This window comes from Penicillium verhagenii, assembly GCF_028828195.1.
Source record: "Penicillium verhagenii strain IBT 33310 chromosome Unknown utg000010l_segment0_segment0, whole genome shotgun sequence".
Classification (NCBI taxonomy): Eukaryota; Fungi; Ascomycota; class Eurotiomycetes; order Eurotiales; family Aspergillaceae; genus Penicillium; species Penicillium verhagenii.
Window position 1 is genome coordinate 1,059,707 of NW_026643174.1, and position 24,013 is coordinate 1,083,719.

The window sequence follows — 24,013 nt, forward strand, 5'->3', positions numbered from 1 at the left end:
CACCAGGACGTACATCTGGTCTGGGAATTGTACAGAGATCTCAGGAGCTTTGCCAATGTAAATAGATTATCAATTATATCCACCCCTATGCTCTCTGGGTACTTTTGCTTCTTTTATTACCGTAATTGAGAGACCCTCCAAGGTTGCACCTCAAATTTTATCTTGATGCTCATCTAAACACTCTCTTCAAATGTGGCTACCTAGTATGTACTGAGGGGAAGAAAAGCCACACGTTTATTGAATGTCGATGCATTATTGGCCATACTTCGCTGGCATGGGTGTGGTGGCTACGGCTTATACTAGATACTACAATTATAACCCTAAACGATCTTCTCGGACTCGATCCCCCGCTTACTGAGTTTCATGTTCCCATCCTCACCACACGCACTGCCACTGCAATGCGCTTCCACACCCATCACCACAGCACCAGCTTCTTCATAAACCTCATCCGGATGCACCGCTTTCTCAACAGCAGCTTCCGTGGCCGGGAACACCCACGACAGTCCAATGTAAACCGCTCCAGTAGAAAAGAAGCCCAACAACCACCCAAACTGATACGGATGCACCCCCACCCCAACCTCAATGGACGAATTGACCGTATTAATCAATCCTGGCAAATTCGGCGCAACACCAACCAAAAAGGCAACAACGGCCCTCCAATTCACGCCTGAAATGACCTTGCCAAACACTCGGAACTCGTACCGGTAAATCGGGTTCCAGAGCTGATACAGCGCAAGAGAATCATACATCTGCTTGCGAATAACCCAGTAATCAAATAACATGATCGCCCCAATGGGGCCTAGGAAAATAGCATATGCGGACATGAAGTTCAGGAAGTTATCCGCAGACTCGAGGATCTTCCAGGGGACGAGCGCCCAGGAGAGCAATGCGCACAGAATCTGGCCGCGGCGGATGTTGATGAAGCGGGGTGCTAGCGCGGTGAAGTCGTTTGCGGCGGAGAGCGAGTTTGCGGAAATGTTTACTCCTAGTGAGGCGAGGGCGAAGGAGGCGGCGGCGAAGAAGCGGCAGGATCGGTTGGGCCAGTAGCTTATTAGGACGGTGGGGTCCCATGGGATTGAGGATAGGTTGTAGTGTGATTGGCCGGCGGATGAGGCTGCGATTCCGATGAAGCCGATGAAGGTGAATATTATTGGGAGCATGGGGATGTAGAGGAGTTGCCAGCGCGGGCTGACGCGAGAGTAGCGGGAGAAATCCGACTTTATATCCCCATGATGTTAGATTGTTGCTTTTGATTCTCGGGGACATCAATGCTATTGATGTATATGATCTGACTGGGGAAAGAGAGAGAAAAACTTACCTGGTTTACACTCAAAGTGGCATAGTTGCCCAGCACAGAGGTCATATTGGCCAAGAACAACCAGCTATACTTGGACCCGGAAACAGACGCAACTTTGTTCTGGAAAACACCACCGCCGCCCTTCTCGGTCACGAAAGCCCAGATCAGGATGGAAATCCAAGCAATCGGCACCAGCACCGACTTGACAGTGAAAAGCCACCGCAACTTATTAGGATGCAGACAAAGAAAGGGAAACTGCACAACCCAAAAGATGAAATATGCCACCATCCCATTGGTGGTTATACCCTGGTCCTCAGGGATCCCATTCTCCAGCCTCAAATAACTCGGCCAGATAGCGCCTAGCATCACACGCACCGCATTTCCACCATTGATATTCTGGATGGCGAACCAGAAAACGGCCAGAATAACCCGTGAGACGATGGGGATATAGGAGCCCCAGAAGCCCCAGCTTGCGCGGGCAATTACCGGGAAGGGGATATGGTATGTTGCGCCGACGGTGCCATTTCCTGCAATCACAAAAGAGATGATGAAGAAGGAGATTGCGATGATGGCCAGAGCTTCTTTGTAGGTGAGACCGACTGCTATAATGCTGCTGGCGAATTCCCAGGATGCGGCGTTAAAGGCGTCAGATATCCAGTATGCTGTGTTTGTAGAATGGAAGGTTAGTTTGCGATTGGAAGGTACTAGTAGGTAAAGTTGTAGCTTACCTATAATACTGGCTACACCCCATTTGCGGCCTAATAAGGGAATAGGATCGAGATCACGGTTCGTCCATCTGGCATTACCGGATGCAAAGGCTGATTCGGGCTGCGAAACTCGGAGCCGGGGCCTGGAGAGGCGCATCTCTGTAGAAGTAGAGTTGACGTTATATCGGATGTTCCACGGGCCGGATCGTAGATCGTAGCAAGGGATGGGGGATTGAAGGTGGGAATGAAAGTGAGACCGCTGCACAACCCAAGACAAAACGCAAGTCAATTGGAATATATCGGAGAGTATTTCATACGAAGGGAACATGCGCCAATTCCAGGGTCTCTTTTTTCCCCGCAGATACGAAATCCCCCATTTTGCCATTTTTCATACAATCTCCATGACGCGTGATAAGAAAATGATAAGCGTGCATGCATGATAAGCGATTCAGCGAATGAAATGTCAGAATCGCCAAAGTGAGACTCGTATTGTATGAATTAGTATGCTTGGATCACAAAGATAGCAAATAGATAACATGGAGATCGCCGTCGTTTAAGAACGTACATCGCGATTCCCGGCCAACTCCATCACTCCCCCGGAAGTCGCACATCCTCCCATCCACGCCCATCCCCAACCTCACTCTCAAATCGTCCAATCCCCTTCCATTCCTCTACATCCATCCACCCAATCTGCTGCACATCCCCAAATCCTCCAATCCAATACACAGCCGTAACTACCATCCGCGCCCAAAAGCTCGAATGCGGCGACCCTGATGCACCAGGTAACCAAACCCTCGCATCAGGGTGAGAAGCAAGGAAACACTCCTCTAGCTCCTCGACATCTGGCCCAGACCCACTATCAGCACCCACAAGCTCAGGTAATGTATCCAGGTACCCGAAAAGCGTCACCCGCGGCAACGCCGCAGGGCTAAGACCTAGTCCCGGGTAAACAGGCCCAGCCTGGTCAAGATGGTCCCACCAGTCCAGTTCGAGGGAAAAGTTGGAGCCCGCACTAGAGCCGATGTTTCGGAATGTAGTTGCAACGCGGAGGGCTAGGATGGTGGGATCCCCGTTGTCGTTGTGCGTGAGGTGAGATGGGAGTGCGGCGTCGCAGTCTGAGATGTATTCGCGGAGGCCGATGGGGAGGCCGGCGATCTCTTCTGGGGAGCGAGAAGAAGGTGGGAGCGGGTTTGGGAAGATGGTGGAAATTACGCCTGAGGTGGACTTTGCGAGGAGGCGGCGGGCTAGGAGGGTTGATGTGAACCAGCTTGGGCGGGTGAAGGTTTCTGCTTCTACTGCTTCTTCTTTCTTGTCGTCTTCTTCTGCGTGGTATTCGCTGAGAAGGTTGAGTCCGGGAGTGGGGTTGGTGGTTGCTTCATGGTGGCCCTGGGCTAGTATGGCTTGTGGGGTTTGGGGAATGGCTGAGGCATGAGTGAGGGGGAGGGAGCATAGGGCTAGAAGCCCGAGGATGCGATAGACCATGATCAGAATAGATTTGAGAATAGATCTGAGGGAACCTCAACTTGGGAGAAGGGAGCCCTGGTTGTCGACGAAGAAATCGAGGACAAAGAGGGGAGAGTGCGGAGAAACCGGATGGGTGGAGTTCCAGTCGCCTGATCTTATCTGATCGCACTTAACTAGCCAAGTCCCACTTGGGCATCCACAACGTTCACTAGTTAAATCATAGAATGGAGTTAGTTCTGAAAGGTCATGAATGCGTAATGAAGTTGAGTAATAAAAAGATCAACAAGTATTCAAATGCTCTTGCTTCTGTGTTAGTTCATACTAGTAATTCGTAAATGTCAATGTTGACTTCTGGGTTTGAAGGCTTGCTTCAATTGGAAATCTTTCTCCTGGTTTGAAAAGTTCAAATGAAATGAACCTCTGCAGTCCGATTCAAAATATCCACTTCAACTTGAATCCACTGCCCATCATACGATGCTTCTCGTGGTGACTCATCGGGAAATATCGGAGCCGACGTCGGCCTCCACCGCCAAGTGCTGCCTTGTACTCCGTAGTGACACATACGAATAATAAAAAAAGGGACCCATACGTATGAAGAACAAATCTCATCAAGAACTGTACTATTGGCTATCCGTAGATGCGATACTTTCCAAGCCGGACGCCTCCAACTCTCCAAATGTCCCATGGCGCCATCACAGTGCCAGGGGAAGGAAGACGTACAGATCACGGCCTCGACTCCTCCCCAAAAACACAGGAGTGAATTGTAAAATAGATAAATAAAAAAAACCGTCCCATGCCCACCACACTCCATGCGTAACAAAATAGATAAATCAAGAGAAAGTCAAGATGACGAAGGAAGAGGGGAAAACCACATCCATCGTACACTGAAACAAAAGTTTGCTTTTCTTTTCACAGAGGACGACCGAGGGGCCCGGGAGGAGCGGGTGGGATCAAAATGAATAAATAAAAAAAAAAGATAGGAGGGGGTATGTACAGCCCCGGGATCGATCGTCTTGGGGAAGAAAAAGGAGATATTCTCATTTTCGGGACGGAGAAAAGACAGGGCTTTTTCTAGAACTTTCACACATTTCATAAGGAGGAAGGAAAATGGAAAAAGGGGCCAATCAGTTCAGGAAGTCCGCGCGTATACTCGGGTTTAAAGCGACTTTGCGCGCTTCACTGCCGCAGCAGGCCCGTTTCATGCCAGCCGGGCCGGAGAGGGAAGACCCATCCCCAATCATAAATGAATTGGCCAGGTGTCCATCGGGGAGAACCGAGGAGTGACCTGATGCACCCGCGTCGATCAGATGACGAACATGATTCTGGAGAAGCATGTCGTCGGATCCGGTACGACCGCGTTTTCGGCATTGGCGTAGTTCGGGTGTAGCGCCAGATAATTGGCAAAGACTTTGAGCAGCTTCGTTCAGACTTGAGTCCAACGAGTAACTGGATAGATCGGGAACAGAGCCCGTAGCACCCTGATAAGAATCGGGGGAACTATTATATAAGTCGACCAGGGAGCTCTCATCAATTGGAGAAGCAATAGCCAGGGTCTTGCGGCTCTCCTTCAAGGAGTTGTTAGTACACCGCATAGTAGCCTTGACGGCCAAGCGAGCTGGAACACAAACACCCGCTCCCGACGCATTGGATGAAACAGACGAAGACCGCGAAGAGCGAGATGATAAAGTTGACACATCCGACACCATCGAATCCGGAGAGGAAGCCGATGAGGTGGACCGAGCCAAAGAGGACCGACGAACCGCAGCCGGGTATCCATCGTAAGAGTGAGTCCGAGGGTAGAACGAGAGAGGCGGGCGCTGATCAAGAGTCGAGCGCGCCAAACCCAAGTTCTGTGCCTGAGACATCGCAGCACCGATGGAAGGGCGACGGGAGCCACATGTGGCCATACTCGCAGCAGGAGTGTGAGCCATATGTGACTGGGGGGTCATCTGAGGGGTCGGAAGCATGGTAGGACGCGGAAGGGTCGCCATAGGCAAACTGGTCGCATATCCCATCCGGGGTGTCGGTTCCAAAGTCCGGGGAAGATTTTGGCAAGTAGACATCTGTTCGCGTGGGGGCGTACGGAGGTACTCGTTACCGGGCGCGCTGCGCGGGGACGGGGATTCCGACAAAGCACCCAAATCCATGCCGTCCATGGCCGAGATCGGGGTCATCGGCTGCTCCGGTTCGATCGTCTCCAGTTCGGGGGTTAACCGGGGGAGGACGGTACGCCAGCACTGACCCTCACTGATAGGAGGGCCACCGGCACCGGGAGTCAGCTTAAGAACAAGGTCAGTCCAGCGCTGGAACATAGCCTCGGAGATATGCAAACGCCAACCGACCGCCTGCAGAAACATCAACTCATTCTGATTGATTTCCAGCGTGTTCAGACCGGAGATCTTGCTCCAAGCCCGGGCGGAGTAGTTTCGGTCTTGCAAATATTTCGAAGCCAAGATCAACGCTGCTAAAAACATACGACGACCACACTGCATGGCCCGCATCATTGACTGGTCACGGGATTGCTCCTTGGTGAAATCATGGGCAGGCACATGCGGCTTGATCTTAATAAGATAGTATAATGCCACCTGCAAAGTACTGTAGCTAGTTCGCGAACGACGAAGTGTTTCTTGAATAAAAGTCCGCAGGGGGAGAACCCCCTTTGATCCGGTCGCGGCATCACTGCGGGATGCTGCGGCCGACAACGGCCAGATGTTCTCAACAATCTGGGATGCCGTATCTTTATTTGGGTGATTTGCGTCTTAGCCGGATGTAAATGGACCAAGATGGGGGGATATTTCTTGTTTCTTTTGTGGAAGCAAAAAAAAAAAGGATATGTAGTTATGACTCACCGACAAGATTATCGACAAAATTCACTTTTCGCTCGGACTGGCGGAGCAAGCAAGGTGGTGGACGAGCACCGGGACCACTGGTCGCGGCACTGTTGGTGCGCCGAGGGTGCATGCGCAACTCGGGCGGCACGGCGGTATCTGTGGAAGGAACGGGGACCTTGTTAAAGGTACGCGAACCTCCCGACGTTCTCCCAGACTGAGCCTCAGTATCATTTTCCCAAATCACATCGACGGGGTTTGTAGCGGTGGAAGAGATGGAACTCTGAGCATCGATAGAGAAGACGGATGAGGAAGAGGAGGAGGCGGAGGAGGAGATCGAAGAGGCATAAGGGTGAGCGTGAGACGCTTTTGAGCTAGGGTTTGATAGCAAACCCAAGACGTCCATCCCCGACATATCCGGCGGTGCGCAAGGATTCATGTAGACTGTGCAGTCTGGATTTCAGGTACACGGCCGGAAGGAAGAAGGATGATCCGAATTTTTTTCAAGTTAAACCGTTAAACAGGGAACCGGGAACGAAGGCCGAGGAGACAAAAGCCGTCTTTTGGAACGAAGGCGACGGCAAAGCCTAATAGTGTTGAAGCGCCAGAGTTGACGAGGATAGGGGTGGGGGGGGTGGTTGGTGGTGTGGGGTTTTTTGGAGGTGAGGGTGGTTGGTGAGTGAGGAGAATATAAGGGATTAACTCCAACCAAACGTCGGAGAGATAAAAGAGTCACAAAGTAGGTTGTAAGAATAAGAAGTGGCGAAATCAAAAATCGAACATATGACACGATAATAGTCACGATCTAACCAGTGAGGCTAAAACGATATACCTCAAGGAGAGACAAAAGATTATAGGGCTGGGAAATCTAGACGGAGACGGAACCAGCGGCGAGGATATCGATAATAGCAACACGGTCGATCGGGACAGAGGACGCAGTATACATTTTGAACAAGACACAGCAAGAGAGAAAAAAGAAAGGCACCCAACTAGACCATCAACAGGCTACTTGGATGAAGTTCAAGGCAGTCGTGGCGACTAGGCAGTAGTGGTTTTGGGGGCGGAAGAGTGTGTCAGGTACGGGGGGAAGTATCGGGATCGGAGAAGAGAAGAGTCAAAAGGGAGGTGATATGATGACAAAGTGGCGGGAAAAAAGGAAAAGGGAGTCAGAGGGGAGAGAGGCAAAAAGGATGCTTTTTTAGGAGAAGAGATTTTTAGGCTCTCACAGAACTCATGATGACTCCTAAAGATCCTAAAGGGGGGGGGAAGAGAAAGGAAGAGAAAAAAAAGGGAGTGACTAAGGGATGTGGCGATGTATTTCGGGTGGCGTGAACGTTTTGAAAGAAGAGAGGCGCAGAGAGATGAGTCACTGCATTTTGTGTCTAAGTAACTAACTACTAGTATGTACATTACGGGCTAGAGTATACCATATTGAAATCTATTACTTTTTGCTATAAAATAAACTCTTCATATTTGCTGATAATATGAATCTCTACTAGTAACAATGATCATACTGTGTTTCCACTATAGAATTTCTCCCCGGTGTTCGGCCTTGAGTCATCCTTTGCCACGCTGTTCTCGTCCAAATCCGCCCATAAGCCAATCACGTCAGTACAAATGGCTGGGTCAGCCCCACTTGCGTCCCGATTAGCCTCGTTCTCATTGGCCCCATCTCCGATCGGCATTGCTCCTTGGGGAAACCTGCAGTCTGGGGAGCCCAAAAGTGATAGGAAATTCGACTTATGCCTAATTTATTGAAGCCTAGAGCTTCTATAGGTTGGAATCCCGGTAAATGTGCATGTCATCCCCCATTCATACGGCCTATTATTAGCGGGGTATATTTTAATGTAAAATCCCTTCAAGGTCACGCACCTGGCACTGCCGTCATCATGGCGGAGTATTCAACATTTTAGCTAGTGGTTTTTCGGTGTGGCTATCTATGGACATAACCGGGCGCTTATTCCTTGAATCAAGTTCTCCATATTTACTTGCTCCACTTAATCCGTACTTCACATCGTATTGGGTCTTCGGTGGTCTCCGTTCATTACTCTAATAGGTTAAATTTCCCCTTGGGTCGAAATAGGTGGAATATTCATGAGAAGACTGGGGGTTTCCATATAATAGACTATGATAATGACATATCTCAGAGATATCAAAATACCAGGTAGCTACTACATATCGGAGATAATACTTGAGAGTCAAAAGATTTCAGATAACTTATCCCTCGGCTAATCCAGATAAGATACGAATATTCAAAATGTTAAAAGATCAACCCACATGACCTGATATTCAGAAAAGTTGACTCATAGAGAACCGAACCATGGATCCCGTATAGTGATAAGCAAATAATGAAATAATGAATAATGTTCCACATCTACAAGGCATCAAGCACTTCCCGCAACACAGACACCAACCCCTCTACCTCCACCTCTGTTGCCTAGTCAGCTGCCTATCCCGTCAACCAAGAGTCCAAAAGTCACAATACAACCTTGGAAACTCTTAGGGGGAAAAAAAGAAAAAAAAAATAGGAATAATATGAAAACAATGAAGACAGCGAAAAACAATGAAAAACGATGCAACATACCCGTATTATAGTGCAATAAACTAACTCGCACGACCCCATCATCCACATCCTCCAATCCACACACATCCTTCAACAGCCGATGGCTGTACATGTGTCCGCTCCGGAACCCATACGCTGACCGGGCCTCCACTGCCTCTACCACCTCCTGGCTTCTAACCCCACGCACAATGAAGCTGATCACCGGCACCCGGAGCGCCTGGTCTGCACGAGGCTCGCCGATTACGGTGATCCGCTCATCCGTGCCCAGAAAGGCGAGCAGGATTTCCTGTAGTCGCTCCTCGTGCGACGCCATCGCCGCCCACGTCGTGCCGGGCTTTGCTCCGAAAAATTCCACTACCCGTGGGATGCTTTGCGTTAGTTCGTAGTTGGCTGAGGCTAGGTTGAGCTTGTGGTCTAGCGTGTCCGTTGGTTTGAAGAAGTGGCCTAGCGTGTTGATCTGGTCGTGGATCCGGGCTGAGGCGTATAGCTGTGCGAGGTGGGGTCCGTACACTTTGTACCAGGAGAAGGCCTAATGAGGCTCTGTGAGCGGGGGTTTCTTTCCGAGGTTCAACGGGGTTGGTGTTTGGTATGGATGTGAGGCTGCACTTACGTAGAAGTCGACTCCCAGGGCTTGGACGTCTACTTGTCGGTGTGGTGCGAGAGCTACTCCATCCACACACAGTAGTGCCTAGTCATGTATATAGTGTTAGTGCGTATGGATGATGGAAAGTAGATTTCTTGTAAGAAAAAGAAGAAAAAAACCGATCAACTCACACGAGGGTAAACGTGAACTGCATTGGCGATTTCTCGAACCGGACTGATGGTTCCGGTGATATTAGAAGCGTGCGGACAGGCGACCAGTCTAGTCTTCTCGGAAAGAAGAGTCTTCAGGTCGTTGACGTCGCAAGTAGGATTCTTAGGGTCACTGGAAGCCCACCACTTCACAGTTAGTCCAAGGCGATCCGCGACTCGCACCCATGGAGCCGTGTTGGCTTCATGGTTGAGCTTGGACAGGACCAACTCGTCACCAGGCTGGAACTGTAGGGCCGTCGAGAGATTGTGGAGAAGCTGAGTGGTTGACACTCCGATACTGATCTATGAGGGATTAGAGATGGAAGATACATTCCAACTGTTGAAGAGCAGGACGCTGCTGGTTACGAATGGATGTTTACCTCTTCGGGTCGAGCATTGATGAAGCTTGCTCCAGCATTGTACCCTTCCTCATATCCACTAGTGGATTCTTGAGAGACTGGGTATGTAGCTCCAAGCTGCACATTCGAGCTCAAAAGATACGACCGGATACTATAGACGCATTAACCAATGACTTCGGGTTCGTATTGATATTAAATCAACCAGCAGAATCAACTTACGAGTTTGCAACTGTGGCAAGTACTTGACTTCCCCCTTGGAGTACATCAGACATGCATTCAAATATCCTCTTGAATTGACACAATCATATCGGTTCCACTAACCAGCATTGTCCATATAGATCTGCTTTTGCTGCAGAGCCGGGAAGCAACTGCGCGCAGTATTGACATCAAAACTTCCAGCCATGATATTGAGTATGCAATTATTAAATTTTATCCTTGAGAATGGAAACTTCAACAAAATGGAAGATTGGAGATACCTACGTGTCTCGCTCAGGAGAGGGGTAGTGGTGGATCTGATTTGATAACACTTGAACGGACTTGCTCCTCGGCCGGAACTCCTCCGTGCCCTCGGTCAGTTCAAAAAGCCATACTAATTTATAGCATGACATCAGACATAACTAACTTGAAAGTAGAGAATAAGGGGGCAAACAACATCTAAGAGCACTCAAAACTGTAAGAAATGCATAAATATGAAATGCATGTGCAAAACAATCTTCCTTCGATCGGGTATATATATGAAATCCAAAAGCCAAGGCCCATGTACAATAGTAAGAAATAAAAGAATCCCCCCGAGAAGCAAGCAACAACCATCAGACACCAGGCCATCAACGCAGATATTGAAATGAATTCCGTTTCTTTTATTTATTTTTTACCTCGAAGAACGAGGCCCCCGAGCTCCAGGTCCCCCGCTTGCATGCGAAGCATCGTGTACAACACAAAGCAGATACTTCCGATCCGGCACAACGACGATCTCATGCTTTCGGGTTCGCATGCGCAGAAGCTTCACCTCCTCATCCTCCTCGCGGTCTGTGCTCTCGCCGTCTCGGTCCTCCTCGCGCGGGGTCCGGGCACCATTCGATCCGTAGACGTCGTATCCTCCGTCCACTGTCGGGGCAGAGCTAGTGGGAGGGGGTATATCGGTGGATTGTTGGGTGATGGGTCTGGAGAGTGAGACGCCCAGTGCGGACGCGCTGGAAACAAAGGCGAAGATGTGCGCGGCTAATGCCTCTGCCTGGGAGAATTGGTGTGTTGATGGAGCCGGGGCGGCGGGTGAGGTGGGGGTTGATTCAGGGGGCGAGAGTGTGGTTTGTTCGCTGGGGGCTGCGGTTATGGGCGCAGAGCGTGACTGGGTTGTTTCTTGAGGGGCAAGCTGGCCGGTCCTCTGGATGATAGAGCCGTCTTTGCGGGAGAGAATCAGGGTGGATTGCACTCCTGGGCGGGAGGTGAGATGGGAGAGGAGCGCGGTGACGTGCTGGGGCACCTGTTGCGAGCGCTAATTGTTGTCAGGTCAGACGATTGCTCTTCAATTTCTCTCAAGGTACAGAATTACTTACAGGTAGGTTGGCCATCGTTGGGTTTAATATGCGGAATCTGCGGGGAAGGATGTGAAAGGAGATGTCTGAGGTGGTTAAAAAAAGTGGTCAAGGCAACACAACAAATTTCATAGCTCGAACTCTCAGGTTTGACTTTCAGCTCATGTGCAATCAGCCAGTACTAAGTTCAATGCTTTTGTGGTAGAATATTCTAATCTTCAGCTCCCAAAACTTGTTATCCTGCCCAAGAAGCTCCGATCAGGACCAAAACAAAGATGACTAAGCGGATCACATGGCTGGGATTGCCCTACGATACGTGCAGCGATGTACGTGAGTAACGTGACGGTATAGACAAATAAATAGTTAAATAACTAGTAGTCTGCTTTAAGTGTGAATTATCAAGGACTCATTGGAACATGTAAACAATAAGTAGTATTGGAATGAATCAGCTGCACGTGGGGGTATGAAGCAAAAGAAGAGAAAAGATGGTATCGTCGAAAATAAATACAGCCAAGCGGTGGGACATGAAGTATATCAGGAAAAAATAACAATCATCACACCTTAAGATCAAAAAATCATGGGAGTCATCAAGAAATTAGGAACATGAAAATAAAATCCCAGTGGGAGAAAAGAGAAGAAGAAACAGCCCAAGAACAGGAAGAAAAGGTATCCTTAACGGTTTCGGACCATGGAGCGAGCTCCACTGAGACTTGACTTGTCCGACATCCAACCAGACTCAATATCTTCAAGCATATTGTCTAGCTGACGAGTATTCACACGAGGATCACGAGAAGAGCTAGGTGTCTCGAACCCGCTGAGATCGCTGCTCCGCGATGAGCTCATCCAGCTATCAGGACGAGATGCGAATCGTCCTCCCTGGTAATGATTTCCGGATCCCGAAGATGGAAATGCAGAAGGCATGGCAGATTCATGGAGGTCCAGATTGGGCTTCACCCCGGCATTGAGGGCTGCCATGAGAGCTGCTTGTAAGACTTGATTTTGACGTTCGAGGTTGGCGATTCGGTCTTCAAGGTAAGGGTCATGCGATGGGGCTTGAGCACGATGCGCGCTCTGTGAGTGACGCGACCGGGAGGTGGCTTGTGAGTATTGCGATTGAGGTGACATGGACGGTTCATAGCTCTGGCTGCTGTGGCCACGATCCTGTGGTGTCAAGGGTCTCATTGAGTGGGAGTAGCGTGGCCGGCTGTGAGCAGAGCGGGAGTCACCACTCTCATAGCCACGTCTAATTGGGTAAGCTCGCGGGTTATGCTTATCAGTAACACGGTGCGCTCGTTGTTTGCCGACGCGGGGACCAAAGCCCTCGTCATCGGAGGATGGGAGGGGTGATTCGGCTCGGCTGGCCTGTTCATGTGATTCAGGGATGCACTCGTGGCGGAGGCTACTTTGTGAACTGTTGCTTCTTGAGAGCATCGAGGCTTGGTGATGATGCGGAGGAAGCATAGCCATTTCCATGCTTCGTGAGGCCATGAGTCCAGGCTCAGTGGATGCAGAATGGTTTCGGTGAGCTGGCCGTTCCGCAGATCGCTGCTGCTGCTGCTGCTGCTGCTGCGCAGGAGGATCCAGCGGGAGAGCTGCAGATGGGGGAGGAGAAGGAAGACCGAAAGGAAGTTTGTTTTGATCAACGCAAGAATCAATTCGGAGACTTTTGAGTGAAGGCCGCCTTGTATGAGACTTTGTGGATGAAAATTGACCCAGAAGAGGAGAATCAGCCAGAGGTTGATCCTTGGTAGGTTGCCCCTCACTGTAGTCCGAAAGACTCTCAGAAAGATCCCGTATACGTGGAGCACGTACACTCGAGGAGCGTTGTCTTGATGTATAAAGCTCCGGCGACGTGGAATTGAGCCGCTCGGGAGTTGCTTCAGAAGACTTTATATCACCTAGTGACTCTGCAGCACGACGATCAAGAGTTGTAGTTGCTCGTGACTCCGACTCACGAGGTTCCTCTGCAATAGGAGATGGCTGGGAGTTCTGGATCTCGAAAAGCTTAGATCCCGATCGAGCAGTTCGCATTGGGGTCCTTGGGTCCACGGGAGGGGCGAGTGTGTTGGATTTAGGAATCGATGGGAGAGGCCTCGTGGGTGCCGGAAGAGGGAATGCATGGAGAGTTCCCATCGCCAGTGAAGGTGGACGGGATTTTCTCTGTCCCTGAGTCTGACCCTGCGCAGAAACGACTCTAGGTTTGCTGATAACTGCAGGAGGCTCGCTAGAAGCTGTAGTGTCAAGAGCGCCCGAGCATATTGGCTCTCCTGGAACTTTCTCAGCCTTCCCTGATTGGATTTCTGTTGATTGCCGCATCTTCTCTGGGGCTGCTTCCTTCTTGGCAGTCTTGAGTTGAGCATCAGGTGGAGGTGGTGGAGCCGTTTTGGTAGTAGTAATTTGGTAACGAGATCCTGATGAAATTCGCAATGCATTCATGCTGGAAAGACGTGGAGGGGCAACATCGGGGAAAAGCTTCAACGAGGGCGGCGAAGGATTTCCAGGTGGGTTAGGAGGTGCCTGGTCTGGTTCTTGGGGCTGCTCCGCAATTTTATCTTGCTTCGGTCCACTATGGATTGATGAACCAACTGCTGTGGATTGAATGCTGCCTGCTTGCGAAGGAGCTCGAGAGTGTCGCTTTCCAACACCTGTGCTCATCTGGATGGAGCTTGGCGGCCATGGCGGATCTTCATCTCTTGACCCACTTGCCTGGGTTTCTACCATGGAGACTGATGATGATCTTGGCTCATCAATGCTCCTTAAACAAGCCTCCGAAGAAGCCCTTGGTAACGGCAGCACAGATGATTGCTGGGACCTAGGGGTTTGATCATTGCGAGATCCCGGGGCACTGGAATTGGATTGCTGATAGGGCGGTGGTGATGTATCGTCAAACTCCGAAAGTGTAACAGCGGCGTCGAGCATGGAGCCAAAGTCATCCAAGTCCAATGAAGCCAGCCGACGTTTGGGATCGAGAGACCCGGTATTGCTGTCGCTTCTGGTGAGCCATGGCCGGCCAATGGCTTCGACGTCCTGCTTCTTTGATCTAGAGAAAGTTCGCTCCAAGCTACTCTTCGGTCGTTCCAAGCTGGTCTTTGACTGATCCATGCTATTTTTTGGACGATCAAGAGCACTTTTGGGTTTTGAAGTAGTCATGAGATAACCTTCTCGATGTAGCGCCTCGATTTGCCGCTTGTTCTCCTCAACCCTGGACCTTGGTGTTAATTCTTTCTTTTGACGAGCAAACTGTAGCAAGCGACGATGAAAAGGCTTGAACTCTTCCTTGGTCACCAAAATTGTTGGCTCCTTGGGCTCTGGGGACAGGACGGCAGGTAGCGCTGTTGTCGAATCGGGAGAGCCAATTGTGGGTATGACTGGAGCGGCCGTGTTCTGTGTTTGGAAAAAGCGTACTAGGTCTGACAAGCTTTCGTTTCGGGTTGCTCTCTCAGCTCCTCCAGCCGAGCGGGCTTGAGGTCGTGGACCACTTCCCCCGCGGGATCTGGTCGAGTCCGGAGAGCCAGTGACTGCACTGGATGGCATACTTGAATTTTTGCGTTTGGAGGGAGGGTCGGGCCGACAAGTCGGAACGATGGGATACGGTGCAACGGCACTTTCATATACAACGTCCCAATGATGCATACGGGCATCAATTGGCCAGCTTTAAAATCTGACTGATCACGCGAGTCTCATAAGGGGTTCTGGAGAGGAGCCGGTGTGACAAGAAGCGCTTTTGTGTTCTGGTTAGAAGAAGACATTCAAGAAATGTATACTCCGTACTCAGAGAGACGGGGCTCACCTGTTCAAACAACAGAGTTTCGAAAAGGAGGTGATGGCTGGAGAGAGTATATATGTGGACGAGAGTGCAATCAGGCAAAAAAAAAAAAAATGATAGGTACTATGTACAAAGCCACGCCAGTATGTATGATGACTGAAAGGGTGGCGTTTGAAATCAATAATAAGGAAAGAAGTGTACGAGAAAATAAAGTCCAGCTGAAACGAGGCAACCGGATGGGAGAAGCCGGGGGGTTTTAATAGAACGCCTTTCTGTTTTTAAAGTTGAGCTGTCTTCTCCTTGAGAAGAGGAGGGGGTGTCCCTATCCTGTAATCCTGGAATCGACGATCATGATGCATGAGTAGTTTGGGCCCGCTTTCGGAAAGCGGATAGCCTGTAAAAAAAGGGCCACAGTTGAAGCTAAAATCATTAGTACGAGCAAAGGATCCCCTCGAAAGGCTCGAAAGGGGAAGCCATGGAGTGTTCATTGTGGTGCAACTGGGCGCGACTTGGGTGGATCGGATGGCAATATGACACAGCAGACAGCGGGATTGACAAACTATTCTTTCCTCGCCTGCGCTCATCACTAGTTCCCGATAAATGATTGGCGCTGCAATGGAGAAATGCCGTACCACAATCCCTCTGTTGTTCATTGTTGTGCGACCATTACCGCATGGCCATGCGCTCTGGAGTACAGGAGCCACGACCTGGAATTGGCATTTGCATTTGCATTTCGTCCCCTCTCCTGTGCTTTACTCGGTTTAGCACACACACGCAAGGGGGGTCTGACCCGGTTTCCTAGATTAGCCCCTCTTGATTTTCAATTTTTTGAAAAGTGTAAAGTATAACCGACGTCAGGATGTGAGGTATCAGCTTTCACCCTGTATGTTGGCGGGTGTTCGCACCGCGCAGATCATGTTCAGGGATCCCCGGGACGGGTAAAGACAGTCGATCGCAAAGATGAGCTGCAGGCTAGACCCATGACAAAGGTTTCCTTTCTGCTTTTTTTTTTTTTCGATCAAAGGTGGACTGTTCGATTGAAGTGGATCTTGGAAGAGAAGTGTCAAGTTGAGAGGGGGAAATGGTACTCGGATCGCCTGTAAACTATCGCTTCCCGATCCACCGCCCTTGCAGTGTTTTTCTGATCTACCACATTCATACACTCCTTGATTTCATTTATATAAAGTGCTCGCAGAAAGCTAGCTATATGACACTTATTCTCCGGGGTTGTATATAAAATGTGATTTGTATTCAACGAGATATTTATCGCATTAATCTTGACATGGTCAAGTCACTAACAAAATATACATATAGAAAAAGCAACAACAAAAAGGAAAATCATTGCAGCAACGCCACCATTGGAGAGGAGTTATGACAGAAAGGAAGAAACCCCTCCAATGATTCTAGAATCAGAATTCCCCAGAAGCCAAAGTAAAACCACGTCAATAACCCCTCCTTCCAAGACACTTCAAGCGATATGTCAATCGGACTCCATCCTCTTGTCTCCACTGCTCTCCACTCTGTCATCCACAAATCGCATGCCACACAAACAACGTTTGCCTAAGTTTGCGGAACCTAGGGTAGTGGATCTACGGATCTTGTAAGACAGTAAGATAGACCTTTGAATAGATCATAGCGGGGAATGAACTCTTAGTTTTTTTTTTATCTCCGACTCTTCAGATGAGAGCAATTAATACATGCGCAATGTAATAGTAACATACATAGTAATTGATGCGATCATTATGCCAGACCATAAAGACCAGGATGGGGCGTCCTCCCTCTTAAACGAAGCCTCGCACTGTACACAAAAGAACAGAGAGGGAAAAGAGAAAGTCTATGTCGGCGCTTTGATGTACGATGATGGGAGATACCCCCATCTTACCTTTGTCGCGGCTTGGGGCGGATGAACGGATCCGCTTGTTTCTTCTTGCGCATCATTGGGGGACGAGGCTTTGGTTGACCACCGTTGGGGTTCTTGAAATCAAGATAATATGTTAGATGACTGGTCCATTTTTTTTCAATGTCAAACACAGCGGAACTTACAGTCATGTCCTTCGGTCCCGACGGGGCGTCTGGTGGCGCTTGATTTGTTTGTGGGTAAGCGGGTCCATCTCGAGATGGCTTGATGAGACCCTTTAGGTAGTAGATGTGTCAGTGATAGGAATCAAAGTAAAAAGAAACCAAGAAAATGGTCGAATAGAAAAGAAAAGAAAAGGTGTCAGTTCGCTGCAACTTACAGTAGGCGCAGGAGGTGCAGGAGGTGCTCGTGGGCCTTTAGGAGCATTTGGTGGTGGTTTGTTGTCAGTGCGGGGACGTGATGCCTTAGGACCATCTGAGATGGCATTATCGGGTCGCTTCCGTTTGCCTCCAGTAGTCTCGCCGGGCTTGCCAGTGCTTGTGCGAATGGTCGGTACCTTGGGATCATGGTCGCCAATTTGTGTTTCGCGTCGACGCTCAGCCATCTGCTGCTTCTTTTGAGTGAAGGCGCGCTCTATGCGCTGAATCTGATTTTTTTGCTGTGGGGTGATGGATCGTGGGGCCTGACAATTGAGCTTCAAATGTCCAAATGCACCACATTCCAGGCAGCGATCAGTAGTGCAGTTCATCTTGCTATGGCCGGTTTTGCCACACCGGAAGCATTGTCCACGAGCCGTGGCCTGGGCTTCGGCATTGTTGCAATTGTGAGTAAAATGATCGGCGCTGCCACATATTCCACACATTTTGTTTGGATCCAAGCCCGACGCCCCTCCAGAAGGCCCATCGGGAAGGGTAATGGGAGGAGTGCCACGTGCCGAGGCGGACACTGACACCGAACGAGAATCAAGGCCGATCGAGGCAGATGATGGGCGGCGAGAGATGGAAGGCGCCGAGGCAACGGACTCGACGGGGGTTTGTGGTGCTTCTTCGGACTCAAGATCGATGATTTCTCCCATTTGCACTTCCTTATATCCGGTAAATTGCGGCTTCTCAAGGAGACGAACAATGTTGCCCTCGGTGTAAACACTCCGATTGCGTGCATCTTTTATGAGTCCATTCCAGAACTCGCCCTGCTCCAGGGACCGGGAGTTACCAAGGACCCACAAAGAGGTTTTCGCACGGGTAAGACCGACGTTCATACGGCGAATATCGGACAAGAAACCAATGCCCTTGTTGGTCGAGGCACGGACACAGGAGAAGATGATAATTTCGCTTTCACGTCCTTGGAAGGCATCGGTCGTGTTGAAGTCAACTTTCTTTAGAATATCCTCACCATATCTTTGGGCAAACCGAGTCTTCATCTCTCTCAGTTGACCCTTGTAGGGTGTGATGATGCCGATCTTGCCATCAAAGTCGTATTCTTTGACATCAGTAATCAGGCGATCATACAACTGCATAGCGACTTGCAATTCTGCGTAATTGACGAGCGAGTGGCCCTTGACTTCACTTGAATGCATTCCTTGGACATCGAAGAATCGATAGGGGGTAAGCAATTCACTTTGATGCCAAGGACGGGTGTTGATCTTGGTCATGTTAGGACCATCCTCGAGCTTGCCGTCGTAGAAGGTCAAACTGGGGTAGCGACTGATATCTGGATGCATACGATATTGAGTATCCAACAGATGCACGTCGCGTGAGTGGTTCTTCTGCATGCGGACGAACAAACTCTGCTCGTAGGAGAATTTGGACGCCATCCGGGAGAGGACGGTGGGTGGCAATTGTTTTGGATCACCAACAAGCACACACTTGGAGCAGCCATATTTGAGAGGAATCAACGCACTTAGCTCGATACACTGGGCTGCCTCATCAATGATGACGGTCTCAAACTCAACACTCATTGACTGGAAGATTTCGTGACCAGAACCGCTGAGAGTAGCGCAGATGACATGTGCCCCATTGATGATCTCTTGTTGGACACGCTTCTTGTGTAGATCCGCATTGCGGGCATTAGTATGAGTTTGATCGCGGCCTTTGTCGATGGCCGCACTATGCTGAGCCCGTTTCTTTTTCAGCATTTCGAATTCACGTTCAAGCTCATCTGGAGCGGGCAATCCCTTTGCTCTACATTCATCGAGACGTGAACGAGCCTCTTTGAATGAATTATCGGTACTCTTGTGCTCCTCGTACAGCTTCTTCATATCCACGGCACTGTTCGAGGCAGGATCTTTGTTCAAGCGAGCAGCCACCAACTCATCCAAAGTGACATCGAGCACATTGGAGTTGATTGCATCACCTCTTCCGAGACGAACGACGGAAATCTTTTCGTCACGGCCATGGGTCGTTTTGACTCCCTTTTTCAAACGCATGACAAGTTCGTCGACAGCGGCGTTACTAGGCGCACAGACCAGTATCTTCCGGGTAGGTGGAGGCTTTCCGGAAGAGTATCCCGTTCCGATTGAGACCCCAGCCTTTTCCAGGGCATTGGAAAGAAGGCTGCCGATGAGAGCAGTGATGGTTTTGGTTTTACCGGAACCAGGAGGTCCCTGAATGAGAGTGAAGCCATCATTGTCAATGGCAGACTTGATCGCCTTGGCTTGAGCAAGATTAATTGTGTAAGTATTGATGAAAGGCTCGAGCTTCGACTCCGCATACGTGAGGATTGGGGAAGGTTTGGCCAAAATGATTTCCTCGCACAAATCATAGTATTGAAGGGCATTCAAGGCACCGAATTCACGCTCCACGGGGGTCAAGGATGTGATCTTGGCGGCAAAGGCAGTAGTTCCCGTGGAAAATGACGAGAGATATTTGTTGGCTCCGGCTCCTATTCCTGGGTTTGTGCGATATGTGACTTCCTGTTTCCCACCTTTACGATTGACACCGCAAACACGCGCGAGGAGATGGCCAGCCTTGGGGTCTCCAGTGGGGTTGGATGAGCTCGAAAATAGGATCAGGTCGCCCTCACCAAGACTGAAATCCTTCACGGGGAGACCCAGGGGTTGGGTGCTAAATTCGATCCAGGAGTCGACGATCAATCGGGACATGACCTTAACTTCAAATGGCCGGGAGGATCCTTCTTCCTTGGCCTGTTGGAATCCCTGCCAGGCTTCCAGGATCAACAAGGGCTGGAAAGTACTCTGGTAATCATTGGGAGAGCGGTACGTGTTAGCGACCCGGGCATAGTCGATACCTTCTGTGCTTGGGGGTTGATCGCCAGATGCAAAATAGTCCCAGGACAAAACAGCATGGTGCAGTGAGGCAAGATCAGGAGCCAAACGAGCACGCATATCCTTCATGGAGCGGTGGCGTTTAACCTTTTTCACGGGCATCTGCTGGAGAGAAGTCTTCTTGCTTTGTTCATAAGCGGCCACGGCCTCCGGTTTCCTGGCCTTGGCACCAAATAGGGTTTTATGAAGTTCATCTTCACTCGACGAATCAGTATCAGAACCAGAAGAAACCATCATACTTTCTGCTGCAGGAACTGCATGATCTTTACCCATAATACCAATACCTTTTAAGCCTGAGCCCTGCTCGGCTGTTTGCCCACCAACCCCAGCGGGGAGGTGACCCTTGAGACGTGCAAGCTCAACTTGATCACGTCTCTTCTTCGCTTCCTTCTCACGCTCTCGTTTCTCGCGGAAAGATAAGACATTGGTGACATCATTTGCAGAAGATCGTATAGGTGGGGGAGGAGCACCATGCCTCGAAAGCGGCAGAGGTCTGTGAATGGCAGAGGGTTGCATTTTGGTGGAAGCTTCCGGTCTGCGCTTTGCTTGGGCGGCGGCACGGCGATCTTTATTTAATTCAACAGAACGAGAAAGTTCTAGTGTTGATTCAAGAATGTCATCAAAATCATCTTCGCTTGGGCTGTGAGCGTGAGAGGGCGAGAGTGTGTGTGAAGGGTCGGAAGGTTTCGCAAAAGAAGTAATGGAGGACTGTTTTTTGAGGGACGCGGTGGAAGCAGTGACTACAGGCTTCTTTTGGTAGGCTTCCAACGCCCGTACCAATTCGGCTTTGTCACGCGGGGTGAGGATTGTCTTGATAGTGGCATTGACAGCAACCCCCTCAATAAACCTCAACCCTGCTTCTGCACTCACTTCCACATTGAGCGACCCCAGTCTCCGTAAGAGTTTTGCTACTAACCCCACTAGGGTATTGGCTAGGTATTCATCTTTCAATCTCAACCATTTGACCATGGCATTCATGGTTCGATTGGGATAATTGAGAAGATTTTCTGAAACGGACTTCTGCTCAGATTCCGTCCCCCCCAAGGCACCTGAGAACACTCCATACTGATCAAAGAGGAAATCTGCAAACTGGATCGTGTCTCGACAGAATTCTAGCATGACGGACTTGTCATTACCACGAAGGTGCCAGGCTTCCGTCTCGTCAAAGATTGTACTCAATGCTGACCACAGAAATTCCCATAGTTTTTGCAATGACATAATCTCTTTACGATCAGTGAGATTGCGCGTTCGAAGCATACCGGTCTGGCTGTTACACAGAATCTCTACAATATCGGTGCCTGTATGAAGCATTCGAGGGGCGGGGCCAAACGTCTTCATGTTGGAAATTCGCCGGAAAGACCAACTCAGACCATACATGGTGGGGAGGAAGAACGTATCCAGCAAATGAGATATCGCGTCACGTCGGGCAGATTGACCGCTCACGTTTTTGATCAAATCAACGGAGGCTTGGTAGGTATCCAGGTCAGCAGCGAAGAGTGCAGAGATTAGTGCACTGGCTGTGTCTTGCACTGAAAACAAATGGTTCAAATGCTCCGGCGGGAAATCCGATAGTCGTTCGATGATCTGGCACAAGAGTTTTGTGAGTTGGCCGTAGATCATGTTGAAGTGTTTTTTCTCTTGGTTCCCTTCGCTCTTCGAGGGCGTTGGGAACCCCTCTAATCCCACTAATGGTAGGATTCCAAGAAGAGCAGACTGGGATAGGGAGAGATTGTTTGGGTGGAGGTGTTTTATGACTGCCTCCCATATGGGTGCCGAGTACGTAGAAACTCCATGCGAGAGTGTTCCTTGTCTCAGGATGACCTCATAGTCACTCTTCAGTGATTGGCACTCAAGGGCCAGCGTATTACGAACAACATCCATACAGAGTGAGACAATATTCTTCTGCAGCTGTGCCTCAATAGCAAACGTCGGAGGGTTCAGAATGATGTGGATGGTATCTCCGAGCACTTCCATGGTTTCTTTTAGGACCACTCGTGCAACTGAGCCTCGTGAAGCTTCATCGTCTGTGAAAAACCGCAAGGTATGCAAAACACTGATTAATCCAGCGTGGAAGCAGTGGTAACGAGCCAAGTTCGGGAACTTCGGGTCTTGGAAGAGCTTTAGTAGGGGTAAAGCCAAGGCTCGACATGCAGATGGCTGATGAGCGCCTTTTAGAGATGTCAAAAATGGAACGATCCATGATAGGATGTCTCTTAAGACTGACTTATCCCAGGGCTCTCCCTCTTGGACCTGCGTCAAAAAGAGACTGAACTGAGGATTGTGGAAGGTCTGCTCAATAAGCGCCTGTGGTGATATGGTCTGCATCGCATCCCAGAAGTCGGCTGGAGCCTTTTCCAAAAAGATCTGTATGGTGTTGAGGAGGAATCGAAGGCCCGGGGTTGGAATGGCTAGATGATCAACAGAGAGGCGGCAAGGATCAATGTCTAAGGCCCGGAGCTGGTGCGTGATTTGTTCTTTGTCCAATTTCTTAAGAATGAGTTGCATACCACGCCAAAGCCGTTGGATAAGCGGCATCTGTGGAGGTTGTTGTGAGGCAGCGTGCAATGCACTGAGAATTCCATCACGCAGAGCCCATTCGAATTCCAGCGTTGTTGGGGGTCGGTTGTAGCGCGTCCATGTTGAGATGGCCCAGAAGCTCCGAAGCTGGTTAGAGTCAAACAAGAAGCGGCTCACAGCCGGCACGTAGTCGGAGATTTTCAATGTGCGTTTTGTCTGGATGAGCTTGAAGGGTTCGTCGAAGTGCTCTTGAAGGAGACTATCACTGCGAAGCATGGCCTCGCAACTCAAGGTTTCAAAAATGGCTAACAAGGCTGCCCGGTCCAATGTATCCAACGCAATCTGTTGTGGTGGGACACTTTTCAGCTGGGTTGTAGCGGTTGCCAGATTTCGTGTGATGCGCTTGATGTCCCACTCATCAACCCGCTGAGCAAATGCCTCGATGTCCTCCTCCTGGTAGTTCTCCTTGAGAAGTTCCATGAGCCAGATCTTCCCTGTGTAGTACTCCTTGATACAGAGATCACATTGCTCCAACGAATCGTCCAGTCTCCTCAAAACCCAAGCTTGTAGGTCCTCCACACCATCCGCATTGTAGGCAAGGATACGCATAGACGAGAGAAATTTTTCTTTGCGAGCCTTGGCCTCCACCACGAGGTCCTTGACCTTTTTCCCGTCCTCGTTCACTTGGGTCAAATCATCGTATCGTCCATAATCGTCCTCATTCTGTCGCGGGCATAGGAGATGGGTGCCTTCCGGCAGGGCCTTGAGCTCTCTGTATTCAATAAATTTTGATAAGCTGCTGCATATGCGCAATTCAAATCCAATCAAGATTACTCACGCAATCGCATCCACAAACTCCATGGCTATGGTTTAAACGTAGAGGGTCCAATTTCTAACCCCGATTTCTCCAAGCATTCCCTGACACTGAAGAGATATTCTAGCACATCACCACTTGGGGATGCCAGTAACTTCAAGGGGGGTTGTAAAGTATCGGGAAGAGACGGGGACTGGGGGCTGTTTACCACGTGTTGCGTGGAGGATCAATCT

At 49.8% G+C, this 24,013-nt stretch overlaps 7 protein-coding genes across 7 annotated transcripts; all 7 read right to left on the minus strand.

The window, feature by feature from the left end:
* Nucleotides 1-320: 320 nt before the first annotated feature.
* Nucleotides 321-2,161, minus strand: N7466_010264 (nucleobase cation symporter-1 family protein; the record flags this gene model as incomplete). Its single annotated transcript, XM_057169653.1, has 3 exons — nt 321-1,217; nt 1,319-1,959; nt 2,026-2,161. 3 exons carry the CDS (start codon nt 2,159-2,161, stop codon nt 321-323), a joined length of 1,674 nt encoding a protein of 557 aa, XP_057017044.1.
* A 431-nt stretch (nt 2,162-2,592) lies between these two features.
* On the minus strand, nt 2,593-3,486 carry N7466_010265 (uncharacterized protein; the record flags this gene model as incomplete). Its single annotated transcript, XM_057169654.1, has 1 exon — nt 2,593-3,486. One exon carries the CDS (start codon nt 3,484-3,486, stop codon nt 2,593-2,595), a length of 894 nt encoding a protein of 297 aa, XP_057017045.1.
* Nucleotides 3,487-4,592: 1,106 nt separating this feature from the next.
* N7466_010266 (putative G1/S-specific cyclin Pcl5) lies at nt 4,593-6,735 on the minus strand (the record flags this gene model as incomplete). Its single annotated transcript, XM_057169655.1, has 2 exons — nt 4,593-6,205; nt 6,318-6,735. 2 exons carry the CDS (start codon nt 6,733-6,735, stop codon nt 4,593-4,595), a joined length of 2,031 nt encoding a protein of 676 aa, XP_057017046.1.
* A 1,935-nt stretch (nt 6,736-8,670) lies between these two features.
* On the minus strand, nt 8,671-10,413 carry N7466_010267 (putative aminotransferase; the record flags this gene model as incomplete). Its single annotated transcript, XM_057169656.1, has 7 exons — nt 8,671-8,726; nt 8,881-9,388; nt 9,470-9,547; nt 9,634-9,954; nt 10,032-10,161; nt 10,230-10,263; nt 10,332-10,413. 7 exons carry the CDS (start codon nt 10,411-10,413, stop codon nt 8,671-8,673), a joined length of 1,209 nt encoding a protein of 402 aa, XP_057017047.1.
* A 465-nt stretch (nt 10,414-10,878) lies between these two features.
* On the minus strand, nt 10,879-11,578 carry N7466_010268 (uncharacterized protein; the record flags this gene model as incomplete). Its single annotated transcript, XM_057169657.1, has 2 exons — nt 10,879-11,502; nt 11,564-11,578. The coding sequence occupies 2 exons, from the start codon at nt 11,576-11,578 to the stop codon at nt 10,879-10,881; spliced, it is 639 nt and encodes a 212-aa protein (XP_057017048.1).
* Nucleotides 11,579-12,214: 636 nt separating this feature from the next.
* N7466_010269 (uncharacterized protein) lies at nt 12,215-15,076 on the minus strand (the record flags this gene model as incomplete). The annotated part of the gene is made up of 1 exon (XM_057169658.1): nt 12,215-15,076. One exon carries the CDS (start codon nt 15,074-15,076, stop codon nt 12,215-12,217), a length of 2,862 nt encoding a protein of 953 aa, XP_057017049.1.
* Nucleotides 15,077-17,186: 2,110 nt separating this feature from the next.
* Nucleotides 17,187-23,827, minus strand: N7466_010270 (putative tRNA-splicing endonuclease; the record flags this gene model as incomplete). Its single annotated transcript, XM_057169659.1, has 4 exons — nt 17,187-17,282; nt 17,352-17,441; nt 17,546-23,738; nt 23,805-23,827. The coding sequence occupies 4 exons, from the start codon at nt 23,825-23,827 to the stop codon at nt 17,187-17,189; spliced, it is 6,402 nt and encodes a 2,133-aa protein (XP_057017050.1).
* Between the last annotated feature and the right edge of the window lie 186 nt (nt 23,828-24,013).